The sequence below is a fragment of the Branchiostoma floridae genome, chromosome 14 (genome assembly GCF_000003815.2).
Source record: "Branchiostoma floridae strain S238N-H82 chromosome 14, Bfl_VNyyK, whole genome shotgun sequence".
Taxonomy (NCBI): Eukaryota; Metazoa; Chordata; class Leptocardii; order Amphioxiformes; family Branchiostomatidae; genus Branchiostoma; species Branchiostoma floridae.
This window is the reverse complement of record NC_049992.1, coordinates 9934983-9961140: the sequence shown is the minus strand read 5'-3', so window position 1 is coordinate 9961140 and position 26158 is coordinate 9934983. Positions and strand designations below refer to the sequence as shown.

At 42.1% G+C, this 26158-nt stretch overlaps 2 protein-coding genes across 4 annotated transcripts in view; both read right to left on the bottom strand.

Moving 5' to 3' along the window:
* The window catches only part of LOC118431194 (draxin-B-like), a 77335-nt gene extending 63229 nt beyond the window's left edge, over window positions 1-14106 (bottom strand). The window contains exons 1-2 of the mRNA XM_035842326.1: window positions 14049-14106; window positions 11291-11906 (exon numbers count right to left, since the gene is read on the bottom strand). Of these exons, the coding sequence (XP_035698219.1) occupies window positions 11291-11810 (520 nt within the window). The 5' untranslated portion in view covers window positions 11811-11906; window positions 14049-14106. The remainder of the gene's footprint in view (window positions 1-11290; window positions 11907-14048) is intronic.
* A 1215-nt stretch (window positions 14107-15321) lies between these two features.
* Window positions 15322-25639, bottom strand: LOC118430829 (MORN repeat-containing protein 1-like). 3 transcript variants are annotated; one of them, XM_035841859.1, is made up of 13 exons: window positions 25497-25639; window positions 24983-25054; window positions 24322-24528; window positions 23823-23913; window positions 23084-23171; window positions 22595-22691; window positions 22094-22204; window positions 21173-21287; window positions 19868-20019; window positions 19613-19666; window positions 18991-19227; window positions 16034-16129; window positions 15322-15512 (listed from the first exon to the last, which is right to left on the bottom strand). In XM_035841859.1, the coding sequence occupies exons 1-13, from the start codon at window positions 25561-25563 to the stop codon at window positions 15358-15360; spliced, it is 1542 nt and encodes a 513-aa protein (XP_035697752.1). In that variant the 5' UTR covers window positions 25564-25639; the 3' UTR covers window positions 15322-15357. The 3 variants fall into 3 exon arrangements, with proteins under 3 accessions (XP_035697752.1, XP_035697753.1, XP_035697755.1); XM_035841860.1 differs by lacking the exons at window positions 15322-15512; window positions 16034-16129 and adding an exon at window positions 17066-17677; XM_035841862.1 differs by lacking the exons at window positions 15322-15512; window positions 16034-16129 and adding an exon at window positions 17685-18573.
* Between the last annotated feature and the right edge of the window lie 519 nt (window positions 25640-26158).

Below are 26158 nucleotides of genomic sequence, written 5' to 3'. Positions count from 1 at the left end.
GCGACCCAGAGTCTGGTAGCGTGCTGTTCCCTAGACGACTATACTCCTCTGGCCGGCTTACTTCTCTATTTGTCCCATCTCTACGATTTTCCAGCGACCCGGAGTCTGGTAGAGACTAAACAAATGGATCCAGGCCTGCTGCGCTTATGTCGCCTGAGAAGTTCCCTTCTATTGTGTTTGAACAAACGACATGCATGAGAGAAAATCGATGCGCTCAGGTGGACATAATGGTTCTATGGAGAACCGCCATCTAATGGCGTATCGAAAGCCATGGTTATGCAGTACAGCACTTATCGACCCGTCTCTGGCCACAATTACAGCCGCTGTTCCCACAGCTCACCCCACACCACAGAAACTGCAGGCGGGCCAGTTGTAAAACCACCGGCAGCGCTCTGAAGGACCACCTCACCTTGGACATGGCGTCGGATGACATTCACGGCGCGTTACCTCTTAGAGTGGAAGTCAGATAGGGCTGCTGAAACTCTTAACCTGCAAATGGGGGGCTAATGTAATCTTTATTCCCCAGGCAGGCGTGAACGCCTTTCAAGTGCTCGGTTCGCAAACCGAATTTCGAGTTGTTATGACAGACACATGCGCTATGTGTCAACTCTAATAGGCCGACTGCACACTGTACAGTAAAAAGAGGATTTGGGAATCCGGGGCGACGAATCCGGGTGCCCCCGTACTTGCAAAGGAAGAATGATAGGAATTCCTTCATATATCTTTAGTCAGTATCCTTTTACATAAGTATCCTTTTACATAGTCAGTATCCTTTCACAGAACTCTGCAACAGACCTGAGTCAGACTACAGATGTGCCCCATGTGGCAGAGACTGTTATTTTCGTATAGGGCTATTTAGCCACAGTCAACGCTGTAGGCTGATATGACTTAGGATTTTACCATTGTCAATGTTGACCTAAGGAGGCCAGATATCCTTTTACAAACTAGCATCCCCGTTTCAGCACCAAGGACAGCACCCGCCGGTGCACCACCGTCACTTTACAGTACTCCGCCGCGGCTCAGCGCCCACTGGAGGACGTCTCCTCCAGGAAGCCGCTTAACTTCGGCGTCCCAAACAACTAGGAATGGGATAAAAGGGGCTAAAGGTGCACTCTCACTGCACTTGCGCCAAGCTTGCGTCACTGTGGGGTTCGTTCCCTGCGTCACTGCTTTGTTGTTTTCTCGGATTTTTTTTATAATTTAGATATTGTGTAATACGTACAAGTATGACTTGGAAGACGACACAAAATACTAAAAAAGTAAGAAAATGCTTTCTTTATCTCTGAAATTCGTTAAATATCTTTCGAACCCCACAGTGACCCAAGCTTGACGCACGTGCACCTTAAAAGAACCCAAAAAAAAGATACCATGGAAAGCGTAACTTCGCCTTTGATATGCTGTCGTCATTTTTTTCATATGCATGTACTACCTTCGATCGTTCGTGTACAATCACAGCATGTACTAAGACGATCTTTATAGCTGTATCCATTTTGCACTCTATGTGGTCCTCGTGTGTATCGACCAGGTAACGAGATTCACGCCTCCAAACATTAATTATAAAAACAGGCTTCTTAAGGATTGATAATCCTGTCCCCAGACCTTTTTGCTGAAGTAAGCCAGAAGGGGAACTTATCGATTGTTCCTGGCAATGGCCGTACTTCAGGCACGCTGTGAGATGGACAACACTGTCGTTTGACAAATGGTACCTTACCAGCTGAAATAAATATTCACTTCGACTGGAAAGTCTCCGATCAATGTGAAGAACCATTGCGTCAGCTTATCGGCACTGTTTCGGCTGCCAATGCCAGAGTTGTGGATTATCTTCCGATAAGCTGGCCATCAACCGGGTTGAATTAAGTGATAACCACGCGGACAGACTGTTCAATGAGCTTCAAAAAAGACCGTTCGCTGACGTATTTAGGGTACGTGTTTCTACGTGCTCTTTGTGATGACTTTAATGGTGGAAGCACCAGAAAGACTACCCAAACAAAAAGAGTTACTGTCATTACTGTTTTGCATTACATATCATTAAAGCAGGCAGCTCGATTCAAATGAAAAGACAAGCAGAAGACGTTTTTTTTTTAAATATCTTAAAGAGCGTGTAATAATATGACGAGAGGCGTGCGGTTAAACCGTAAATGAACAGTAACACACCTTTCACTTTTGCAAAGGATATTTTTGTACGTAAAACACGTCGGCGTTATTCTTAAGACTGAAATATTAACATAAAAGTGTCTGCGTCAGCGCTGACATTCAATAGAGGTCAGGGAATAAAGAGGATATCCGATAGATCTTAAATTTTTCAAGCTGAAAATCCTTATCGAAATGCCGCCAAATGCGATTTCGCGGTGTTCCAAAAGAAGTGAGATTACTGTTGATACGGCAGCCCGCAGCGCGCACGGTGACAGAACTTCTCAGGTGAAGTCATTTGTACGCTATCAGCCACCTGCGTCACCGGAGATTTTGTCTCGCTACGTGAGCAAAGCTAACGGCTGTTTGAAAGCCTTCTGTGACAGAGACGTACCTTCTTTTTCGACTTTTGAGTTCTTAACGTACCACATCAATACTTGCTTCCAATAATAGAGGTGCTGGAACAGCGCTGGAATACAGGGTCCTATCTAGAATCGAAATGAGTTCAAAGTCAAACACTCCATTTTTATTCGTACACGCACCCTGGCTGTGATCTTTCCATCTACCGGAGGCTCCAAAGCGCGCCTTGAATTGTACTCGTCCGTTCTGCCGCCACACAAAAGGCCCCTTAGAATATCGGGATGATTCCTATCACAGAAATAATTCACGGGCTCGGGTCACGACGGTCACGCGCACAAGATACGGACAAATAGCAAGTACATCGGATCTCTCCAGCTTGGCTTGAATTATTGATCGCGGATTTTCTCCTACCGGACCGATGTTCTCCGCCGGCGGCTCGGCCCCTCTGCTCGGTCGGGGGAAGGAAGGGGAGCCGCGGTACCCTTGGCCTTGTCCCATTGCTTCTTACTTCTTAGTGAATATGTTTGTTTTATTTGCAAAATCATGCCCAATGGCTATAATTGCATGACAGTCTCAGAGACTAAGACCGTAGAAAATAGTGTGATACATAACACTATGCTAGTATCTAATCAACTATGTAGTACTATATATACTGTTGTCGGGTTTGACTTCTTCTGAAGGCAGTGGTTAATGAACTGTCCCACATTCTGTATAATGATTGGATTTGTTGCTTTTAGTAGAAATATATAGTCTTTTGGTGATCTCCTAAATGGTAAAAGCACGGTGAAGTTGTGGCAACTGTTTGAAATAACCTGTTTCTTTCGGCTTCATAGTGACTTCACTGACTAATAAAATGTATTTCTTATTAGCTGTGTTAATTGAGCTTTGGAAAGTTTAACTTCAATAACAGCACAAACTGGTCACGTTGCATTGTCGACTCTTACGTCCAAAAGTTTCAATCATTTCTGCATAGCTACTTTGCATTTCACCTGGCCGTTCTACACGAGCTACAAACACAGCTTCCGTATGTTTGGCGAAAATCGATCGGACGACGATTCTGCGGCAATCGCCCGAGCCTCACTTATAATAATAAGGTACAAAGTATGGCTTATATGTGGCAGGGACGGTTTACAGGTGAAAAATACGCGCAACCCTCTGTCGATCTTAAATATGACCGATCTTCTATCGATACGCCCGAAGATCGTGGATAATGTGACAAGGGTAGTATTAATATTAATCTGACCTTGTCTGACCTGGACTAGTCCTGGTGTTTGTAAACCGTTTGAATCTAACAGGCATAACGGGATTTCACATTATATTGAGCCCGGTGGATTATCACAGGAGCAGATATAAACGGCGATTCCGAGAAAGTAAAAGATTATTCTATTTTAATGATTATTGTTTTATCAGTTTTAGGTATACCTCTCAGTTTGTCGTTCGTTCTGAAGTCATATCTGCAATGGACAGTGAGTTGCGTATCCCTCATGCGTGTAATTTATTCATGGCATTCTGTTCCAAGATGAGAACTTAAAAGGTGTGTCGAAGTAATCAAAAACGCCTTTTGGGTAGGACAGTGTGGTACTCAGTTTCAATTCTGCACGGTACTAGTAGTTCTGACGAGACTTGGGGCATCACAAAGTCTGCCAGTAATATCCTCAATAAACAAGCAAGGTCACAACTATTACTTCAAAAGACAGTCTTAATATGATTCATCTTAAGCTCTACTTTGTAATGTATCCTACGTAGGGGAAAACAACCAAAAATATTTCAAAAATTCACATCTTTCAGGATAGTTTTGAGCTCGAAATTCGACATACAGGATAGACCAATGAACTGGTTGCGCTTGTTTCTTATGTCACATACATGTAACACTAGTTCACATTTATCCGCGGGGTAACCTATATCCGTTTCATTTAAGAAGAGGTTATTTGAAGATTTCAAGTCGACGGACGGTGGTTTCAATTGCAATATTCTGAAAATGTTGAAGTTTAAAACCACCACTCGTCGACTTGATATTTCCAGATAACACGTTTTAATGCTGACGGATATAGGTTACCCGCGGATAAAGGTGAACTAGCATTAGAGAATGGCCCAGTACTTACACGTACGTTGTGGTGTTCCGTGAATGTGAATGGCACACACGCCTCAGTTTGCTATTCTACACGGTCTCCAAATGAGAGACAATTACAGGGAAAACTTTCTTGCGATCGAACATCGCCATCAGTGACGTAGGACCACATACTAACACAGCCTACAGGTTGATAACACCTCTAACATAGGCCTATGATGAACAAGAAAAACAAGGAAAGTACTGTGGTGTGAAAGAGAGAGGCTAGGAAACAACAAAGAGGGCTCTGTGAGAATATCACGTTTCCTCGTTTCCCTGTAGTTTGAGCCAGATTGCATAGTTCATGTACATTTGCTAAGCTCTTTGGTTCATGTATTGTAGACGTTTGTTTCCCGCCTCCCTAACAACATTTCCCTGCTACAGAAACAGCCAGAAAACTTGTGTGTTTCTAGGCACTAAAAGGATACGAACGAACGAGTCAAAATATGTACTTGAAATCTTCAGACGTCTTACCCCACGTATCTACAGTCTTGGCACGCAGGTGTTTAATGGAGCTCCAGGGAAGACATAGCACGGAATTGGACTTGACCTTCCTGACTCCAGTAAACCTCACCATTTCATTTTCCATTAAACCCAAAGAAGCCGTGTTCCTCGGCCCCCGGAGTGGGATCTGTAACCTTGGCTGACTTTCCTTACCGCTCACACAAGTGGTAGAGTAGAACTTGAGTTGAGGTAAATATAAGGGCACAACCCGCCGTACGTGCCAAAACGTGGGCAAATTTTGGGGGATCCGTAAGTGGTAAGTACCGCCTCCGTACGAACTCGTAGGGAATCCGACGGATTTTGGAGCACGCAGACACGCCGTAGAACGTTACGTGCAGGCAAAACTTTGTGTGCCAACGGGCTGCGGATTCACCCCCGCACGTGCCAGTACGGGCGAGGCGCCTGCCCTGTACAGCCTGAACGTTTTCAGAAATACGTGGCGGACGTGTCCTCCCAAAAAAACGTACGGACAAATTGCACGTACGGCGGGTTGTGCCATTAGCTTTAAACATTCTGAAAACATCTCATGGAGTGATAGAAGTCGGTGAGCGGATAAGAGTCTGGCAATCCATTTTGGACAACACCTTAGCAGAACAGCTCATTTCATAGATTGACGGATGTAGAACAAGGTAATATCCAGATCCACTGAACCCAGCGAGAAAGGCGATCTCTTCAGAACCGCGATGTCTAAGGTCGGTGCGCTCTGTCGGTGATATGCGGGGATAATTTGATGGACGTGGGTTAGTGTAATAGTGAACAGGCATTGGATATCTCAAATTATTGTACTATGGACTTTTGCGTCTCTTTTCCTCGTGTGACCGCAAAAGATGGAAAAAAGGTACACTCTAGTAGCAGATATCTGTTTGCAAAAGTACACTTAATCAGATGTATATGTTTGTATGTATATATATTTGCAAACGTACACCTCAGCATATATATATATATATATATGTGTGTTTGCAAATGTACACTCTAGCAAATATGCGTCTGCAAAAGGAAAACTCTAGCAGATTTATATTTGCGATAGTACACTAGTAGATATATGTTTGCAAGATTACACTTAATGTTTGCGAATGTGTACTCCAACAAATATGTGTTTGCAAAAGCACAATCTAGCAGATATGTATGGTTACAAAAGTACACTCTAGCAGATATATGTTTGCATTCACCACTAGCTAGGTGGTCCTTACGAAGCTCAGAAAAGTATTGCCTCCGTCCTTGTTATTATTCCCTGCGAATGGCAGGCTTTATGAAACAGGCTTCCTGCGATTCGATCTTTTCCATGTCACTGATCTCGGCTCCGGCCGCCCGTCCCCACCGCTGCTAGCCGTACACGTAGGAAGTCAAGGTTATCCCTGGATACCCCCGCTCTCCGGGCAGCACTCATGCTTTAAGCTAGGGCACAACCCGCCGTACGTGCAATTTGTCCGTACGTTTTTTTTGGGGGGGGGGGGGGGAGACAACGTCCGCCACGTATTTCTGAAAACGTCCAGGCCGTACAGGGCAGGCGCGTCGCCCGTACTGGCACGTACGTAGCAGAGTGCTTTCACGGCTAGTCGGTTTGATGTATCTCGGAATGACAAATGGTGATCACAGGTCAGTACAACAGGTACAAAAAGGTATTGACGCCTGGAATATAATTTGGATTGCATACTATACTTTTTTTAAAGATTTCTAAAGCCTTATGTTGACATCTAACATTTTCTGACGTCTTTTCTTATTGTCATTTGCTGTCAGGCAGAGATGACCGTACGGTGATGACAGTATTATCGTACGATAAGTAGAATGTTTTCAAATATTTTTAGCATCAATATCTAATCATTGTGTATGCTCCGTTGGTATGTTAAAGATTGAATGAGAACTCTCACATTGTTGACATCACAGTGAGGCATTTGGTGATATTCCGTGCAACGTCCGTGGCGGTGGTCACTGGAGAACTATTGGCACGGATTCAATCCGATCGCATGAACACTACACGCTTTCACACCGCACGCACAAAACTGTACTAGACCACCTTCACCGTACGTCTAGGTTAATACTGTGGCGTGCCGACAAATTCATAAATAATGCCCCAATCTCTTTATTCTGACGTACGGGCCAAACTTTGAATCAGATTTCGTTACGGCAACAGGAAGTGGATAAGTGCCATGTCTGCGTGTGTTTTCAGATATTCAGCATAGATTAGGAACCTCTGAATGGATTGTGGCGATATTTAGTATCTGAGAAGGTTTGGAAAGACGTCATGAAGGTCAAGGTCGATGTTTGCCCCCCCTGGGATGTGACTTTGGTACTGCAACAAAACAAAGCTTGCAAAAACGAGACAATGCTATATATCGACATAATGATCTAAAGCATTAGCTTTAATGATATCAAACTAGATTGTTTATACTGTTACATTAGAATAAATTAGTTGTTAGATATTTGCAATAGTATATGATAATTATAGTTCAACTCCCATGTATATTCAGATTGCCATACGCTGTACCTGTTACAACTGTCGCGCAATAAAGTTCAATCTATCTATCTTGACATGGCCATGTCATGGTCTCGAGTGTCTTGACATGGCCATGTCATGGTCTCGAGTGTCTTGACATGGCCATGTCATGGTCTCGAGTGTCTTGACATGGCCATGTCATGGTCTTGAGTGACAGATAGCTTTAGATGTCAGGAAGACGTGCAGGTTTGACCCCCCCCCCCATAAATATGTTTCAGATTATTGATCTGCTCTCTTCCTTTTTATCATTCATGGTAATTAGGTAATGAAATAGAGATACTGGACACCAACTAAACTCTGTAATTCTAAACTCGTTCTCCAACATAGTCAGATGTCATTACTATTGAGGTATAGTATCGTCAGATTCTCTTTTCCTCGAGCTGTGGAATACCGTGATACTGAAATTCATTTTTACAATCGTCGATGAACTTCACAAAGGTGATTCCTGGACTTGATTTGTTTGGTGAGGAAATAGTCAACATAATTACTGAATGTGAAAGGACATATATCTCCCCCCGCGATGTCAAAAGCTATGTTCATAACTGTCATGTTTATAAATGCCATGGCTTTGGTGTGCCAAGGTTATGCTGAGACGGCCTTCACCATGCATGCCCTGTGTCTCAACTTCTAACGGTGTCGGTAAGTGTTATGCACAATCAGCATACATATGAAGCTCTATCAACTTTTAACTACCATTTTTGATATCATTTGAAATTCAGAGGGAGTCCTGAAGGTCTTATCTTGCGATCACCTTATTTCCAAACGCCCTTCACCGTAAAAATCCTATATCTCAACTTATGACGGGGTCGTTACATACCCGCCACAATTAGCATACATATGAGCATCCATCAACTCGAATTTGAAGGCGAGAATGGGACGAATACGACCGTTATACGACCGACACCCGAAACTATCAAATTGTTACACATCGAAACGTGCGAAGGAACAATCATATCGTGCAACACACTCTGCCAATATGACGTTAACTTTGATTACTCGCGTTCTCCTATTTTACAGGGACATGCGCGAAATCCTTAATAGAAAAGCTGTAGATGTTACAGAGGAGAGGAGATTGGACTGTACGTCCTGCCGTCCAGGGTCTGCTCGTCTAACCTGTAAGGCCATCTTTCCATTAGACAGCGATCGCGCTGCGCTCTCACTGCGATCTAAATAGGATACGTTTAACCTTCGCTTTCACACTGGGCATATCATACAAAACGTAAATGTGTGACTGAGAAGACAACAAAACACACAAAGTATAAAAAGATTCGTTTCTTTTCTATAGAATTCGTTGAGCAATATGTCAAATTTTAGGTCGCAGAGGGAGCGCGGAGAGAGCGCCGTCCTAGTGGAAGGGGGTTTAACTGGCCAATTTTACCCCTCTGCCGGCTGAAGTCCTTCCCCAGCTTACGTTACTGTTTTATGCCACCGGAGGAATCTGCTTGGAGATTAGGTATAACTACAATGAACGATGCCACGCTCGGCTTCGTCATGAATATATCGACTCCATATCTAGGCGCACAGCCTTGAGTATGAATGGCATTGCTCCTTCCGCTGCTCATGCATAAAACGCGGGGAAAGCGTGAGCCCCTCATTTTTCATTCGGCGCCCGTGCGTTTCAGAGATAGCGCTGAGCGAGAGGCGTCGGGCCCGGATTGGACGTGGAAAATTAACCATTGGAAGAGTGCATCACCGTAAGGACACTCTCTCAAAGCAAAGCCCATGTGCTGTGTAGAAAAAGAAGGCTTCCTACTCTTGAATGCATGAGAAAAACGACAAGGGAGCAAAACAGCAGCCATAAAGTCTGACAAAGCTGTATACTCCGGTGCAAATGTGCTTGCATGCAGCGGGCCCAACATTGTCAATCGATAGAAGTAATCACTGTTCGGGCTTTGGTGACAAATGTGGCAGGCGTGACCAAGGCCACCCTAGCTGGTGCTGGGAGCGGGCGGGAGTGATGGAGACAGCCTGGCTTGATTGGTTCGGGACCGTGTAAGATCACCCCAAACTGGCCACCTACACACATAACACTAGTTCACCTTTATTCGCAGGGTAACCTATATCCGTTGTATTTAAGACAGACTGTGGTTAAAACTGCAATATTTCGAATTCATTGCAATTTTAAAACACCTTCCGTCGACTTGATGTCCCTAGATACAACGGATTTAGGTTACCCCGCGGATAAAGGTGAACCAGCGTTACATGTAGCATGCAGCTCTCTGAGTGGCCTTAACATTCGGGGAAAGTTGCGTGCGTGTGGCACGTGGATACAGAGTATAACTATGCATGTACACGTACGAATACCTTACATAAGACACATAAAAGGAATGTAAAAGAAGAAAAGCTCACTAAAACAGGAAAACTCAGCTAACGAGGGCATCGGTAAGCTTCACTGACGCCAAGGTCACTTGTGATTTACCTATCAGATGGCCATGGGGTCAATTGGTATTCTGATGACTATTCCGTGCGCGTCTGCTATATACTAGAACGTGATTCATGTGTTTTCGGTTTTGTTGCTACACTGTACATAGGAGGCACCAACGAATTCCACTCGTATGGCTGATGGCTGAATCACGGTCTTGTCGAAAGTTGTGGCGAGATTCAGAAACATCGGAACAAAAAAAAGAGCGAGAGAGCTAGACCTTATGCTGTTAATGTACAGTGGAGATGTCTAAATACGGAGAGAGAGAAAATGCGCGATTATCGTTATTGTGTATCACTGGATCCCCTATCTTCTCGCGAAGTAAGCGACTTTTCTTCAGGGCAAAGTGGAGAAAAATCTCAGCTGCAGTGCCAAACTACGCGCGCGGCTACGGACAAAACTTAGCTTGCTTATGGAATTATGTATTAGTATCTATGACCAAGGTATGCCCCTGTAGCTTAAACGCAGTTGAGCTCCTGATTCCAAATAACAAGTAGACTCCAGTTCAATTCAAGGTAGGGTATCTCTATTGGGGCTGCGCCGTCTTTCAGGATGGACGTAAAATGGGGTCCCGTGATCGAGGAGGTGCGTTGAAGGGGAAGGGCTTACAACATCTTCCCAGAAAGAAATACCCTATTAAAGTACAAGGCTAAAACAGCAAGGAAACTTGTTGCCTTATGTGCCACTATAGCTTAGCACTACCAGGCTCTGAACGAACGTATGACCATGGAGTTGTGAGAAAAAAAACACGAAATCAAGCGCGCATGAATATGATTTACACAAGCCACTTGAAGACTTACCGGTCATGAAGCAAAGTTCTGGTAAAATTAAGATATTGTATCGGTACTTCCACATGAAAAAATACGGCGGACTCTTGAGTTTGTACGATCTCCATCATTGACAACTAAAACGTGTGTGGATATAGAAACTCCCATTTCTAGAGTAAAAGATGGAAACTCATAAAGTTAATCCTGCTAAAGAAAAGGCCCATCGTCGCTTGGCTACATTGGAAAAATTATTCTTAGCGTTACAGAAGCGTCTTCGGAAGAAGGAGGAGACGGGATGAGCACTTGTTAATGCGCCCCTTTCGTGTTGACGTCAAAGTAAGAAAACTTTGGAAGCTTCCGGTTTGTGTCGCTCTGCGAGTCCGTACGGACAGGTGCGCTGTGTCTTGATCTTCAGGATAGAAATCAAAAAGAAAAAGCTATTGTTCTTAGATATAAACAAGAAAAATGTCTTTAAAGAAAAGAGAAAAATATAGAAGTCGTCCTACCTGGTATCTGGTTCTTCTTTTTGTTGTTCCTGTGTCCCTTTCCCTTCTTCCGTCCCTTCTTCCCTCCTTTCTTCCCCTTCCTGCCGGCGTGGCGTCCCTTCTTCCTTCCTGCCCACTCTTCCTCGTAGTCACTGGTGGTGCTGGCGTCTCCGTTCCACGCCGCCTCCCCCTCCTCACTTCGGGCCAGCTCACGACTTTCAGCAGAAGCGGGTCTTGCCTTCTCCTTGTGGTGGTGATGCTTGTGGACTTGTTGTTCTCCGATGTCCTCGACACCACCGCCGACGGCTAGATGTTCTTCCTCGTCCTCATCGTCGTTCCCGTCTGCCCGCTTCTTCCCGTGCCGATGCCGCCGGAAGGTGGGTTCCTCCTCCTCGGCGGGGAAGAACTCACCCTCCGTCTCGTAGTCTAGTTCGCTCTCGGCATCGCCGTTCCACTGGTTCCTCGTGGCCTGGGCTGGTGAGGAGCCCAGGAGGGGGAGCAGGACCGCGGTAAGAACCGCAGCGGCCAGCACTGGCCGCATTTTCAGATTGACAAGGGGCGCCAACGGACAGGAGGTGTACAGTCGGGTGCGTCTTTGTCAGCTGGTGTCACGTGACCACAGCGCCTTGCTGCAGATCTGCTGGGGCCAAACGAACACAATTAGTAGTCACCATGTACGCGTTAATGGAATTTAGCTTATGGTTACTACAAATTTTCTTCAAGCAATGATTGTCTTTAAAGGAAAGGTACATACCTCCAAGGTAGGTCATTCTCCGTGAGCAAGATGGACTGTCAGCCGTCGAAAATTTTTATGTACCTTACCTTTAAAAACAGTCATTGCTTGAAGAAAATTTGGACTAACTGTATTCATACATGACTGATGAACCGCTTCAACGATAGCATCAAGTTTAGATGAAATAAAATATCCCAAACAAGAAGGTTGTCTTCTCAAACACTTTTTCATTATGTGATGTGGATATTAATACGCCTAGGCATTGACTGCCTAATTTCAACTAGAGGTGCCCAGTTTGGCAAATTTTAAGGACCCAACCACGGACCAGCGGTTTGAGACGGAATTTGGGCGTTGTTGCGGCTGGTAAAAAATGGAAAACCATATACTTTATTTATTTATTTTTCTCAAGACAAGTGGGTAGCCCCTTTAACTTATTGTGAGTTGATTTCCAAGGGGGGCCACTATTGTAAGCGACTGAGGAAAGTTCACAGCACGTACAAATGTTAATAATCTAGACCGACAGAAATATTACAGTAACCGTACTTGAGGAGCCACCCCACCCCCTCCCAAAGACGATATGTAACCCCAACCAACAACGCACACACTAGAGTTCAAAATCGGGTCGCGGTGGCATTAATAAGATGTTTTCAGTCACTATACCTCTAATATGTGATGAAAAACGACACTAGCCAATCGACAAAACCATATCTTCTCAGTTCCGTCAATATGACTTGCCGTTGCGGCCCTGCACGCTATACGGTACTGCCCTCCCGATCGAACCCGGGTTAGAAGGACACAGCAGGCGCGTGCTCAAGCGGTGAAACTCTCATGAATATTTCAGCACAACCGTCAGATTTTCAATTTCCATGTAAGCTCCGTAGAAGATATACCCAACGGGACAAAGCGGAAACGAATGTCGATTGAATGTTACAGTTGTCTTGAATATGTCTCCTGGGAGTTTAGAGGAGAGATTGATGCCTGGACTGTTGGTATCTGCTGGCGAGATGCCATTATCGGGACATAATCATCGATTCGTGTGAAGCTCTAAGTGAAGCGCGTCAATGTGGGATTGGGCTGCTGGCATGTCAATAACGTGTTTTCCGTATGTACAATATATAATAACGATCTCTTGAATAACAAAGGCATTAAGCGATGTTTCACATTCCAGTATTGTATTGCAGACATTAAATCCAAGGTCCTGTGACAAGTGTTTAACGAATGGAATAAGCGAAGGTTCCGCACTGATAGTGACAAAGTGTGGGAGAAACGATTAGCATAACGCTACGGCACATGAGGAGTTTCCTTAATGTCGCAACGTCATCTAGCGGTAAACCTTCGAATTGCAGCCATGTAAAGCCGCCCCAACTAAAAAGCGACATCTAGCAGTCCAAGTTTGTAATAGCGAGGAAGGTCTCCTCCGAATGATTAATTCGCTCTATCAACAGACAAGAAAACACCTGAACCCCAAGCAAGCTATCCAGGCTGCTAACCTAGTCATGGATATTTAAAAAATTACGGAGATATGTTCCCACACCCAATACCAAACTTTTCAAGCAGGCATTCTGGTTACACAATATTTACGTAGCACACAAAAGTGTTTGTATATACCTATGATGTAATTTCAATGTGTACATATCTACCATCATATCGCCTGTTCAGAGAACAGCTGCAAACATCAATTTGTAAACATATCATTCGCAGCGGTCTTAGAGTTAGTTTACGGGTCGACTTTTTATTTAAGAACACACAAAGCAGTTAGAACGACATTAATGTTAAGAAAAATATTCGTGTCAGGATTCTTATACTATACCCTATGGGAAGAAGGGGTTACAAATGGCTTCGTTGATAATTTGTTACCCCTCCCCTATGGGTGATACATATTGCGTAGAAAATGCAACGCAACTTTTGTCCGCTCTTGCCCGAGTTACACGCCATAATCACCACAAATGAAATATTCTTCATAATATCTCCCCTCCCCACTTAACTTGCCATCCGAACAGAAACGTATAAACGTGAAATATAACGTAATATAAAGCCGTAACGTACCTCTGTTCACTGACGTTCCTTCAGAGTTTGTCTCTCCAGGGATTGACCACGAATGCTCCTGTGCTTTAGCGCTGACGTTAGGTTTGGTGAAGACAAACAAAATTGTACATATCCGTCTGCACTCTGCAGTACGGAAATCACAATTCTCGTTTGATAAAACCTATAATAGGCTTCGAATGTAGCGCACTGTTATATAGCACTCATGGTGGGCTCTATTATTCAGAACCCCACCTCACATATTTTTGATACCTCCCTAAACCGTGAGAGAAAATATTGGGAGAACAGGTGTGATAACGTCATGATGTAACCAGCAAATAGCAGGGGATGCACATAATACTATAACTTTTTTTTCTTTTTCACAACTTTGTTTAATCCAAATATCTTTTTGAAACCTTAATAATCTGAAATATAACATGGTCTGGCTTTCTTGTACAATTCTTGACATATTCTACTGCATAAAAATTACCATGACAACTATTTTTTGACACAACTGATGCCAAATGTATGTAAATATTTTATGTACATATATACATATCACATGAAAGCATTTTCACTAGTTACCAGTACATTTTCCTAGGCACCAGAAAACTGTAAAAACCTATACTAAGCTGCATACAAAAGTCACTACTTTTTGTCCTCTCAATAAAGCTTGTTGTTGTTGTATACAACTCTGCAGGACATTTGTAAAATAAGGCCACATATAGAGCAGCATGGTCTCAAGGGACATTATAGACAGTCACAAAAATTAAAAACACAGTTGAATGGTACATGTATTTGTGACTACCATGCCATGAATGTACTTAACGACGACACTTTGTTCAGAATAATTCTGCAATGTAACATGAAAACAACCTATGAAATTGAAATGATTTTCTCAGAATTTCAGAAAACTGATTCTGCGAGAGGGTGACAGGGCTACAAATGTTCTTCATTACAACACTTCTAAACCACTCCAGCTTATGCAAAACAATTAATACACTAAGGAGGTTATATAGCCTTCTTGAAAACACTCAATCCTCTCATTCATTCAACAGGTGAATCTGTCAAATTTACGCTAGAATAAATGTTTTATTATAAGCTCGCAATAAGGTGTTGTGAAGCTCAAAAGATGAATATTATGTTGTACTGCATACACAGACATTGATATTCAAATTTACTTAAATCCACCAAAGTCTTGACAGCTTTCAAGAGAGAACTCTGGTCAGTTTCTATAGCAATGATCACCAAAGGGAACCAATCAGGTATTTCTTGCTTTTTTCTTTCTTTGAGCCTTGACAGTTCTCAGTTGTATTTTCACTGCCAGCACTCCTTAGTTGTGTTTATGGGAGCTCTTCTTCTTGCCGGGTGCTGCCCCCCCACCCTTATGTTTGGGCGGGGTCACCTTCACTGTGATGAAGGCTGGCTGTAGGGACCGCCCCAAGAAAGGGGGCGTGGTCACGTCGTGTACCATAATCACATAGTCACCTGGGGAAAAACACAGGTGAACTACTCATGAAAAGTGTCACAAAAGAGATAATAGCTGGTGCAATAACAATATGGTCATCGCAAGATCCTTAAAATTATCATAGAGGTATACAAAAGTGCTTGTGCAATGGCTGAGTGGGTAGAGTGCTCGCCTCGTATTTGGTAGGTTGTGAGTTTGGTCCCCAATCGCGTCATACCAAAGACTTTAAAAATGGTACATTATCTGCTACTTTATCTGCTAAGCACTCAGCACTTATGAGGAATAGTACGGACATAAAATACACATCACTACCAGTGGACTAGCCCCCTGCTGTAGTGGCTTGCACAAATGTGTGGCCCAAGGGCTACAGAAATGTAGATGGGCGCCACCCCTAAGCATCTGTTACAGATGCACTGGCAAGACAAAAGTAGGATCAAATTTGATGACTATCACTAGCCTAAAGTAGTACCATGTTTGGTCACTACTGCCATGACTGAGACCAGCAGAGTATTTGTGTACTTGCACAATCTGAATCTCATACCTGGTCTGGCAAACTTGCCCTCATTGTGTTTCCCCAGTGTAGACAGCTTACTCTCCAACTTCACCTCCAAGTTCTGGGTACTTGTGGCTGACTCCGCTATAACATACAGGTAGGAATGGGATGGCAATTCTTAGTGCCAGCATGTGATGAAGAAAAATTCAATAAACAAGCAGTACACCTTTAACGCTAGTTCACCTATATTCGTGGGGTAACCTATATCCGTTGTTTCCAAAAGCAGTGTATTTAGGGCTATTATTCCAATGAAATGTGAGTTCAAACTGCTATATTTTGAAAACATTACAATTTGAAACCACCGCCCGTTTACTTGATATCCCAAATGTGCTGTTTTGAAAAACAACGGATATAGAGTTCCCCACGGATATAGGTGAACTAACGTAAGTCCTTCATTTATGATACTGTATATGTATTTGTGTGTAAAATACACATGTACCCAAACACTATGGTTTCTACAAATGAACCCTTGGTAGATTGTAGGTGCTGAAATGCCTTCCATTAGGCAATAAATCCCTTTCCGCTACAGAGTGATCACCAAGACACCATTCGGCAACAAAAAATTAGAGTTTTATGATCCATGATTTTATAGTTTGATTATGTGCATTTTGCATGATACAAAGTGTGATTTGAAAGACAACAAAACACACAAAAGGTAAAAAAAAGTTCTTCGTTTTTGAAATATGTTGAAATTTGATATCTGTCAAATATTTTGTTGCTCATTGGTTGTTGCCTCTGGTGGAAAGGGGGTGTAACTAAGTGTAGGGTACAAACTATATGATTGTATATATATATGTGTGCATGTCAAATCTGATATACCTACATCATACATGCTATTGTATGGGTGCAACACAGCAAATAGGAAAATGTGATGTGACTTTGATAATGTAGTGCAAGATGGGTGAACAAAAAGCAGGTTTGTACCGTTTGTTACATGACAAATGTATAAGAATTTATACATCTAAGATATGCGAGAATGAGACATACACCCAGTAGTCGAGACCCACTCCCACCCACCCATAGGAAGATAATCCACAACAAAGGGTCACTACTGGATACTAGCTACAAGGTGTGCTGGAAAAAACAACATCAGTGATGCCACAACCAATAACCGCTACACAGAACCAACCACGTTGATTTGAATGTATATTTCCTGAGGAGGTCACATACATGTACAGATGCCTTGGGCTTCCTTACAGGAAGGGGCATATGTACATGATGATCTGTGTCTTTCAGATCCTAGGCTGACTTTGACAAATTGAGAGTTTGAAAGGACAGCTTTGAGGCTATTTTGCCATGTGCAGAGTAAGGCACATTAAAACTACTTTCCAAGCAGAGGTTGGTAGGAAGGGTGGTCAAAAAAATGTGGCATACAAGGAAAAGGTCACGATTTTCCCCATCAACCTCTGCTTGGAGAGTACATTAGAAGCACTACCCAGTTTGGTATTCCTTGTAGAAACACATATTCGTGTACAGAAGGAAAACATTGGTTCACTTTTAGACATAAACTTAGAGACTATAGAAGAACCAAACAACGTGATCAGTTCTGTTGAGGTGCAAGTGCCACCCGTGCAACAACGGAGCAGTTCTTACAGCGCGATGACCGTGACGAGGCTACGGATCCTGCTCGCCCTTTGAAGAGAACATCAAACACAGAGAAAATTCTCAATGGACCAATTATTTCACAGACATGCAGAAAAACGGACATTGGCTACATTGCAGGGTTCTAGCCAGCATCCGTCTCTCCATCCTTTGATGGGATTTTGACGTTGGGGATGGATAAATATTTTTCCCATTCCATCCTCTGTGAGAGACAAAAATTGGCATGTTAAGATTTGAATTGAATCAAGCTGGATCAACCAGCAAAATTTGCCCCCCAAAATAGAAGAAATTGCATTTTTATCCTATAGGACCCCTATAGGATAGTTGCAATCCAGGGGACGGAAAAAAATTCAGGCTGGCTGGAACACTGCTGCATTAGAAGCAACTACATTTCCTGCCGCAGACATTCATGACATTTGAGATGAAGAAACCACACTGCTTTGTAGTATACTTATACTGTGGTCATCCAGGCTCTTGAAAGGAGACAGTAATCACAATTCCTGCAATAAATGTTTTAAACGAGTTCATCATCTCAAATAAGTCCATGAATCTTTCACTTCACAGCACATAACAGCATTCTGGTCTGTCTCACTGATATCATGAAAATGAAAAGAAACGATAACAGGCATTTACAGCAAATTGTAAATACATTTGTATCTAAGAATATACGGTTTCCTTTTCTCTTACATAAATCACATTCAGTACCGCAGAATCCACATTTCATGGAGTTGTTTCAAAACATTTTCAAAGAGAAAAATTCTGCAAAACACGCTTTTTGATGAATCAGTGACACAAACCATGAGTACATGTAACTATTTACCACAGACACCATTATGCACATTTAGGCCACTAAGCTTAAGAGTAAACGTGTTTTAGCTTACAGTCAGAAGAACCGTTGTCTGATTCTTCAGATGACTCTGAAGATCCTTAGGTAAGCATTAGTTCAGTGACAGAAGAATGTCTGATTTTAGAGTATAGATTCTAACCTTTGTTGTATCAAACTTGAACAATACTGTAACATCATAAAATCAGACATATCTACAGAGATTGTTCTGAAAATATCTTTGATACAAAAGTCCATTGTCCCAGTAAAAACAACCCATGATCCCAACTAATAAAAGACAAAATATTGTATCTATAATTATACCTAATACTTAAGGCTAAATCATTACACCTATGCAAAGCAAGAAATGAGTATCCAATCAGTGATGTTTCATAATCTACAGAAATCAAAAACTAAGAATGTGTACCTTAATATTTTGACACAACTGCATTGGCATATGAATATAGATCACTGGTAAAAAGACAGTTGAAAGAAAAAGCCATAAGTCAGCAGACCGTACCTGGTTTTATAGCACTTGGGTTCCTGCTCTTCTTGCCACCCTTCCCTCCTTTTTCCTTGTCCATCTCATCCATGAGAATGAAAGGTCGGTACATGGGAGGGGCTCCTGGCAGGAACAGGTCCTTAAAGAACAGCCCCCCTGCCTCGGATCGACAGGTGTTGGGGGGAGGGGGCAGGGGGGTCTCTTCTGGGAGGGGGGCATCAGAGGGGGAGCGCGATCTGTGCTGGCTGGATGTCCCTAAAAATACACAGACATGCTCAAAACTACTGTTAAAATGCAGAAATGTTCGTGGTGGTTTTATGTTTGCGGTTTTCGTGAGGCAGTCTTACAGTGAACTTAAAACCACTGCGAACATTTTTCCTTTACAGTATGTGACAACAGTATATGGGGCTACCACGAGCTTAGAACCACCGCAAACACTTTCCCGCTAACGCGAAATTAAATCCCCGCGAACTTGAATGCATTTACAGTATTCATTTGATATTGCAGATTTTTCTAGAAATAAGGGCTGATGAAAAGTCAGTTGTTATTTACATAATCATCAGATACTAAACAGCCAAGCAACAGTTACTTCGTAGAAAGTGATACATTTTTCATATAACAACAAAAGGTGAGACCTCACCTGTGGATGCATTGTCAGCCTCAAGAGTAGTGTTTGCATCTGCATCTGCAGCTTCTGTGTAAGGGAATTGAAAAAAACAACACTCAGGTCATGAAATGTTATGTATTACTGAGATTGACAAAAAATGTTTCTAAGAAAAGCACACTACAGTTACATTATACATTGTGAAAACAAAGTTATTGAGAACAAGTGTTTCAAAAGCAGTCTACACTCTAGTTAGCCTTTTTTTCTAGTGTAGTTTTCTAGTGAACTTACCGTCACGTCCTACATCAGACGCCGCGTCGGACCCCGCCTCGTGGATGGTCTGTTCCGCAATCAGATACGACGGTCTCGGGGATGGCTTCACATCATAATCTGGTGGTAACTGGTCCATGTCTGTCAGGGGGTAGGACACCACCTCATAACCACTGTAGAGCAATGGGAACAGTGTAGGACATTACCAGGGGGTACGACACCACCTCATAACCACTGTAGAGCAATGGGAACAGTGTATACATGAACAGGGGGTACGACACCACCTCATAACCACTGTAGAGCAATGGGAACAGTGTAGGACATGAACAGGGGGTACGGCACCACCTCATAACCACTGTAGAGCAATGGGAACAGTGTAGGACATTACCAGGGGGTACGACACCACCTTATAACCACTGTAGAGCAATGGGAACAGTGTAGGACATGAACAGGGGGTACGACACCACCTTATAACCACTGTAGAGCAATGAGAATAGTGTAGGACATTACCAGGGGGTACGACACCACCTTATAATCACTGTAGAGCAATGGGAACAGTGTATACATGAGCAGGGGGTACGATACCACCCCATAACCACTGTAGAGCAATGAGAATAGTGTAGGACATGAACAGGGGGTACGACACCACCTTATAACCACTGTAGAGCAATGAGAATAGTGTAGGACATTACCAGGGGGTACGACACCACCTTATAATCACTGTAGAGCAATGGGAACAGTGTATACATGAGCAGGGGGTACGATACCACCCCATAACCACTGTAGAGCAATGGGAACAGTGTAGGACATGAACAGGGGGTACGACACCACCTTATAACCACTGTAGAGCAATGAGAATAGTGTAGGACATGAACAGTAACTGTAATATCTTTTTGTTATCTTGGATCAGGTCTTGGGTAATATCACTAAACAGCCCAAACGTAAGCCATCACAGATGAAACAAAGCTTATACCATATCTATAAACATGATGATATAACCCATTAGAATCAATGATTAATCAATGATTAATCCTATACGAATGCTTCCCAGACATTACCAAAAAAATTCTTCTCTCTTCATAATCATGATATTATAAATCAAATTCTGCACAAAAGTTTCTATATGATTACTTTTCATTCTTGACTGTGCAACTGGGTGGTGCAAGAATGAATGAATTTGTTCAACAAATTACAAGAGTGAAGGAATTAACTAATTCTACACATTTCAATTTTTGTGCCACTGGGTATGAATTTATTATGAATGAATTTGGTCTTTTTAACAAATAACAAGAATGAAGGAATCAGGTGTTAGATGCCAGTACTCACTATGGGGTGGTGAAGGGCGTCTCTTCCATATCCTCTACAAGGTCAAACAAGGTCGTACCCTGTGTTGGAGCAAAGTACCGCACAGCAGCGCTGACCTGAATCTCACGACCATTTTCTGTGGAAAACCAGAGTCAGAATTGACTTCTGTTACCCTGTCTTGGACATGATACAGATAGGGCTAGCTGTGAGCTTTCATAAAGAAAAATACATGTAAAAGTAAGGTTGATGCTTGATGTAATGATAAGCTTAAACCACAATCTTGATCATGTGAATGTATCTTTTAAATTTTAAGGATAAGTTATAATATGATTTTACATACATAAATTAGATGATTTAAAGATTCTACTTTAAAGATGCAAATGTTAGAACACGCAGCCTTTTTCTATAGCAGATGTTGATGTACACAACATGATTCATGAAAAATTAAAAGTTGTGTTTAGCGATATTTCAGTAGTTTTTTCAAAATGATGTTCCCCTACTCGCAAGTTTGAGAGGTTTCTGTGAGCCAGAGTTGCAATAAAGCGCACATGATGACTGAAAATCTAGAATATAATCCTCAAAAACGGTCAAAATACAAATGTATATCACATAAAATGCAAAACACTCTAGTATGGTCAGATTCAATCTTTGTTTTGTCCTCTCTTGTCAGATTTGATCAAAAAGAGTAGGGGTCCTTCCCAGTGTGAGAGATACAAAACCTACAGTCCTTTAGCCATGCATGGGGCAATTGCTGTTGTATTTAGGTCACCTGAGTTAGCGCCAAATGGCAGCTGCTCCAGACCCTTGCAATCTAGCCCCACCTATTGTAAACTCCTCACAATTCAGCCCCTGGCTGCGAAGAGAGCGTAGTCGACCCACCCAATAACAAGATTTGTGGTCCCCAGAGTTTGTCATCCACAGCATGAGAATTGTGTGACTCACCTGAGACTACCTTGTCCTCCTCATCCCTGAGCTCCACCTGTAGTGAGAAGGCTGTACCCTGGGTCACATCAATACTCTGTTCTCCGATTATCACTATCTTGGTCGCCTCAACTGCAAAAAGTTATGTTTTCATATGGTCAGTGGGATGCATAATTACAACAAAACATTAGGCTAGATCACCTTCATTTGTGGGGTAACCTATAGCCATTTTTTTTTAACACAGAGTATTTAGGGTTGTCAAGTTAAGAGATAGTGGCTTCAAACTGTAATATTTTTAAAATGATGAAGTGAACTTGTATGTATGTGCTTGTAATTCTGTTTTAGACATAATTCTTATTGACAACTTTGCTGGCTATATATTACAGTTCACATACACATATAAGCCAACACCCAACTTATTCATTGTTAACGTTGCAATTGTTTTGTCATCACCAAAACAGGGAAATGAAAAGCAAGGAAATTTTGAATAGAAATATGTCATGTTCTTCATGATGTTCCTACCTTCTGGTTTTCCATTGATCCACATTCCTTCATACACCATTCCTGAGGCGTGGATCATCGTACCTTCACCATTGAACATGTCGTTTCTCCACTGTCCCTGCAAGTACAGCACACCCAATATTTCAGTTATAACAAAATCTACTTTTCTTCTCCGTACTCATTATATGATAAAATAAAAGGGTTTATCATCAAAGGAAATAACAAGAGACAATAAAGAAAAGTAGAATTACCAAAATGATAGAAGAAGGACAGGAAGAAGGTACGAAGTTTGAAAAAAAATGCCAAATAGATGTAATTACTATTTCCCTTTCAATTACTTACATGACATTGTGCATGTAGACCCTCAGTGTTTCTACCAAAGAGACAGTCAAGTGACTATTTAACTTAAGGTCACAGTTCAAATGTTTCCAATGCATGCTGATTAAAATGTGTATTTTTGCCCTCAAGAATTTCTTCAAGCTCCAAAATAAAGTTGTATCATTTTCCAACCTCATATATTGTGCCGTCTTGATATCTGAGCTCCCCGTGTCCTTGTCGAATGTCTCTCACAAAGTCCCCCTCGTATCTCTCTCCACCACTGGAAACAGTCAAGCATCTTTGAAACACATGAATGGAAACACAGGGCAACACCTAAGGCCCAATCTAGACAAAGTTTTTCCCTACACTGCCAACAGAGAAAAGAAGCTGTTGGCGACTAGCAGTCGGCTCCAGAGACATCGGAGAAAATTGTGTCTAGATCATGCCTAAGACATCTTGTGGACATGATTATCTAGTGTCATGTTAAGTGCCATCAAAATGATGTGGATCAATTTTCACCATCAGTACATTTGACAACATTGATGCCATTTTTGCTGTGAACATTTACAGGCAACTACATCAATTACATGCACAACGTACAAAGTCTAGCCTAACACACTACTGCTCTGCTTATTCTTACTAAAACACATGTATATAGGTGGTAACTAGCCCCTCATGCTCTGTCCTTACACTTGCAACAAATGTATACATTGTATTTTGTAATTGTACACCACAGGGCATTTGCTACACAACTATGGTGATAGCCATCCAGTCCAGGCCATTGGCTTTGATTCAACATGGAAGAAGACGAGAAAGAAGAGGAAGAAACCAAGCAAAAACAATAATTTCCATTCTGTGAAGGTACACATAAAAAAGTGATAATATGAATATTTCCAATGAGAAAAAAAGAAAGAGAAAGTATTGGTCCCACCTGTATGTTTGTGACCCAGGACCATGTCTCTTATTCTTGTGAAAAGATCCCTCGTAGACTCCTCCATCTGGGTCGGTCAGCACCCCATGGCCTTCAACAAGCACAAGAACAACACACAAATCAGTCTGCAAGACGAAGGTTAGACATCCAGGTAATAAGATACGCCAAAAGGCAGTTACTTAGGCAACTGAATATGATTTTGGTAATGGTCAGACTTTTCAGATCGCATCGATCCACTATCTTTTGTCAATGACACTGATAAACTGATATGTAAAGGGTGTGAAAGACAAATTTTTGGATAGTCCAATAGGAAGCAAAGTAAGGCAGATTCCATACTTGCACATATGTTCTACTCTCCAAGCAGAGGTTGAATTGCACAGAAATAGAAGTAGTCGGAAAAATTACGCCCGTGTACTCCGACTACTACTATATCTGCAGGATTCAACCTCTGCTTGGAGAGTACATATGTTCTAATTCAGAATAATGTATGATCCGTTACCTTCTCTTTGGTTGTGATCAAATTCCCCCTCATATCTGCTTGAGTCTGGGCAGGTCATCACTCCGTGCCCGTTCATTTCACCCTTCCTGAACTGTCCAGAATACGTGTTTCCGTTGGCAAATTTTCGGAAGCCATGGCCGTCAATCTCGCCATGGAAGAATTCCCCTTCATAGTATGTGCCGTCCTTCATAAGAAGTTTGCCATGTCCTATTGTAACCACAGAGCATTGATTTTTCATTGACTAAAAGTAAAAAAGTTTTAAAAAATCCAAAAAAGTTTCATGTAATAATAATCTGGAGTCTTACACTGTTACAGTACTTGACAACAATGTATAATAAATCTTTTATATGAATACATTACATTTACATGCATTAATCTAGTTATAATTTGTAATAATGACACTTTGAGATAACGTTACTATTCAAGTGAGCCATTAAGCTAATTTGAGCTATTATGCTGGTTCACCTTTATCCGTAGGGTCACATATATCCATTGTATTTATTTTCAAACCAGGTTACTAGTATAAAGGGACCTCCGTCCTTTGACTTGATAAACCTGCATACCTTTTTTAATATACAATGGATAGGAATACCCTATATCGGATAAAGGTGAATGAGCCATATTTGGATACGTAGGTGAAAAAATACAAATGATGTTTTACCATGCTTCTTGCCCTTTACCCACTCTCCCTCGTAGGTGAAAAAAGAGTTCGGGTACTTGTACACACCAAAGCCTGGAGAAGGAATTCCAACATTTTTTGAACAAGGAAATGAGCTTTTATACCTAGCTAACGTTACACTTTTGACAATTTTGTTCACAGTCATGTCGACAGATGGGAAATAAATATAGCATTAGCATAAAGGACCTTCAACACTAAATAACAACTCTAATGTGTATCTTTGCAAGGTGGCTTACGGTCAGACAATGCTGGAAAACACAACAGCTCGCCTAGACATGTCAAATTATGATTGCCGATTTTTCGTCAGCTGGACATTAGGCTAATAGCGGAAGAAGAAGGATCTGAGACAAATTGACAGTCACCGCCCCCCTCCCCAACACGAGAACACATCCACATATTAATTCGTAACTCTCCACAACAGCACCGTAACAAGTCCTGGAATGAAAACCCCATAGAAAGCAGTTGTCCTCTGTTTATATTCCAGCCGTTCACCTACCGTCCCGTAGCTGCCGTTTAGTTTCTCCAACATACCGGTCCGCCGTCCCAACTGTTTGGGTCGCCATCTTGGAAGCGTCCCCTCGGTAACACACCTCGTTCCCAGGATACTTTGACACACTGCCCTGGAACCGAGAACTTCGTAGGGGCCACCTGAAACCTCCTTGGTTTTAGTAATCATCAATTTCAGAGCCTTTGCATTTCCATTTGTCATATATAGTTCTGTTGAACTACACAATGTAAAACTATCAAGCTTTATCCAATGCGTGCGCAGCTCAATTAACGAATCTTCATAGTCAAATTTTACAACAATAACGTTATTGCAGTATTGCATTAACCAGGTATTTGCATGTAGATTTAGACAGAGAATTGATTTGATTAGCTTTTCACAGCTGATGAACAAAATGATCCATAATTATGTATCTAGTGTGAACACAAACACACATCCATGTTTTTAATATATTTAATATGATGTTCCTCGAATATGATGCCAAGTTAAATCTGCTTTACCGTTTTAAATACCTTTTTAAGGGTTGGAAATGGACTAATTAGTGAAATTGGGTGTGGTAAACACCATGTGCCAAACAAAGTACTAAGATAGAGCTAAGCAGGACTGATACCATGGTACTAATAACTTGGATGCTGGTATTTTGGGTATCCTAA

What these genes read in the sequence shown, in the direction of transcription:
- LOC118430829 (XM_035841859.1), bottom strand. Translation starts at nt 25,563, where the DNA reads ATGGCGACCCAAACAGTTGGGACGGCGGACCGGTATGTTGGAGAAACT. An exon ending in TAAACGGCAGCTACGGGACG is followed by an intron (nt 25,055 to 25,496) that starts GTAGGTGAACGG and finishes TTCCTTCTCCAG; the next exon opens with GCTTTGGTGTGTACAAGTAC. An exon ending in GGGCAAGTTTGCCAGACCAG is followed by an intron (nt 15,513 to 16,033) that starts GTATGAGATTCA and finishes GTTTTTCCCCAG; the next exon opens with GTGACTATGTGATTATGGTA.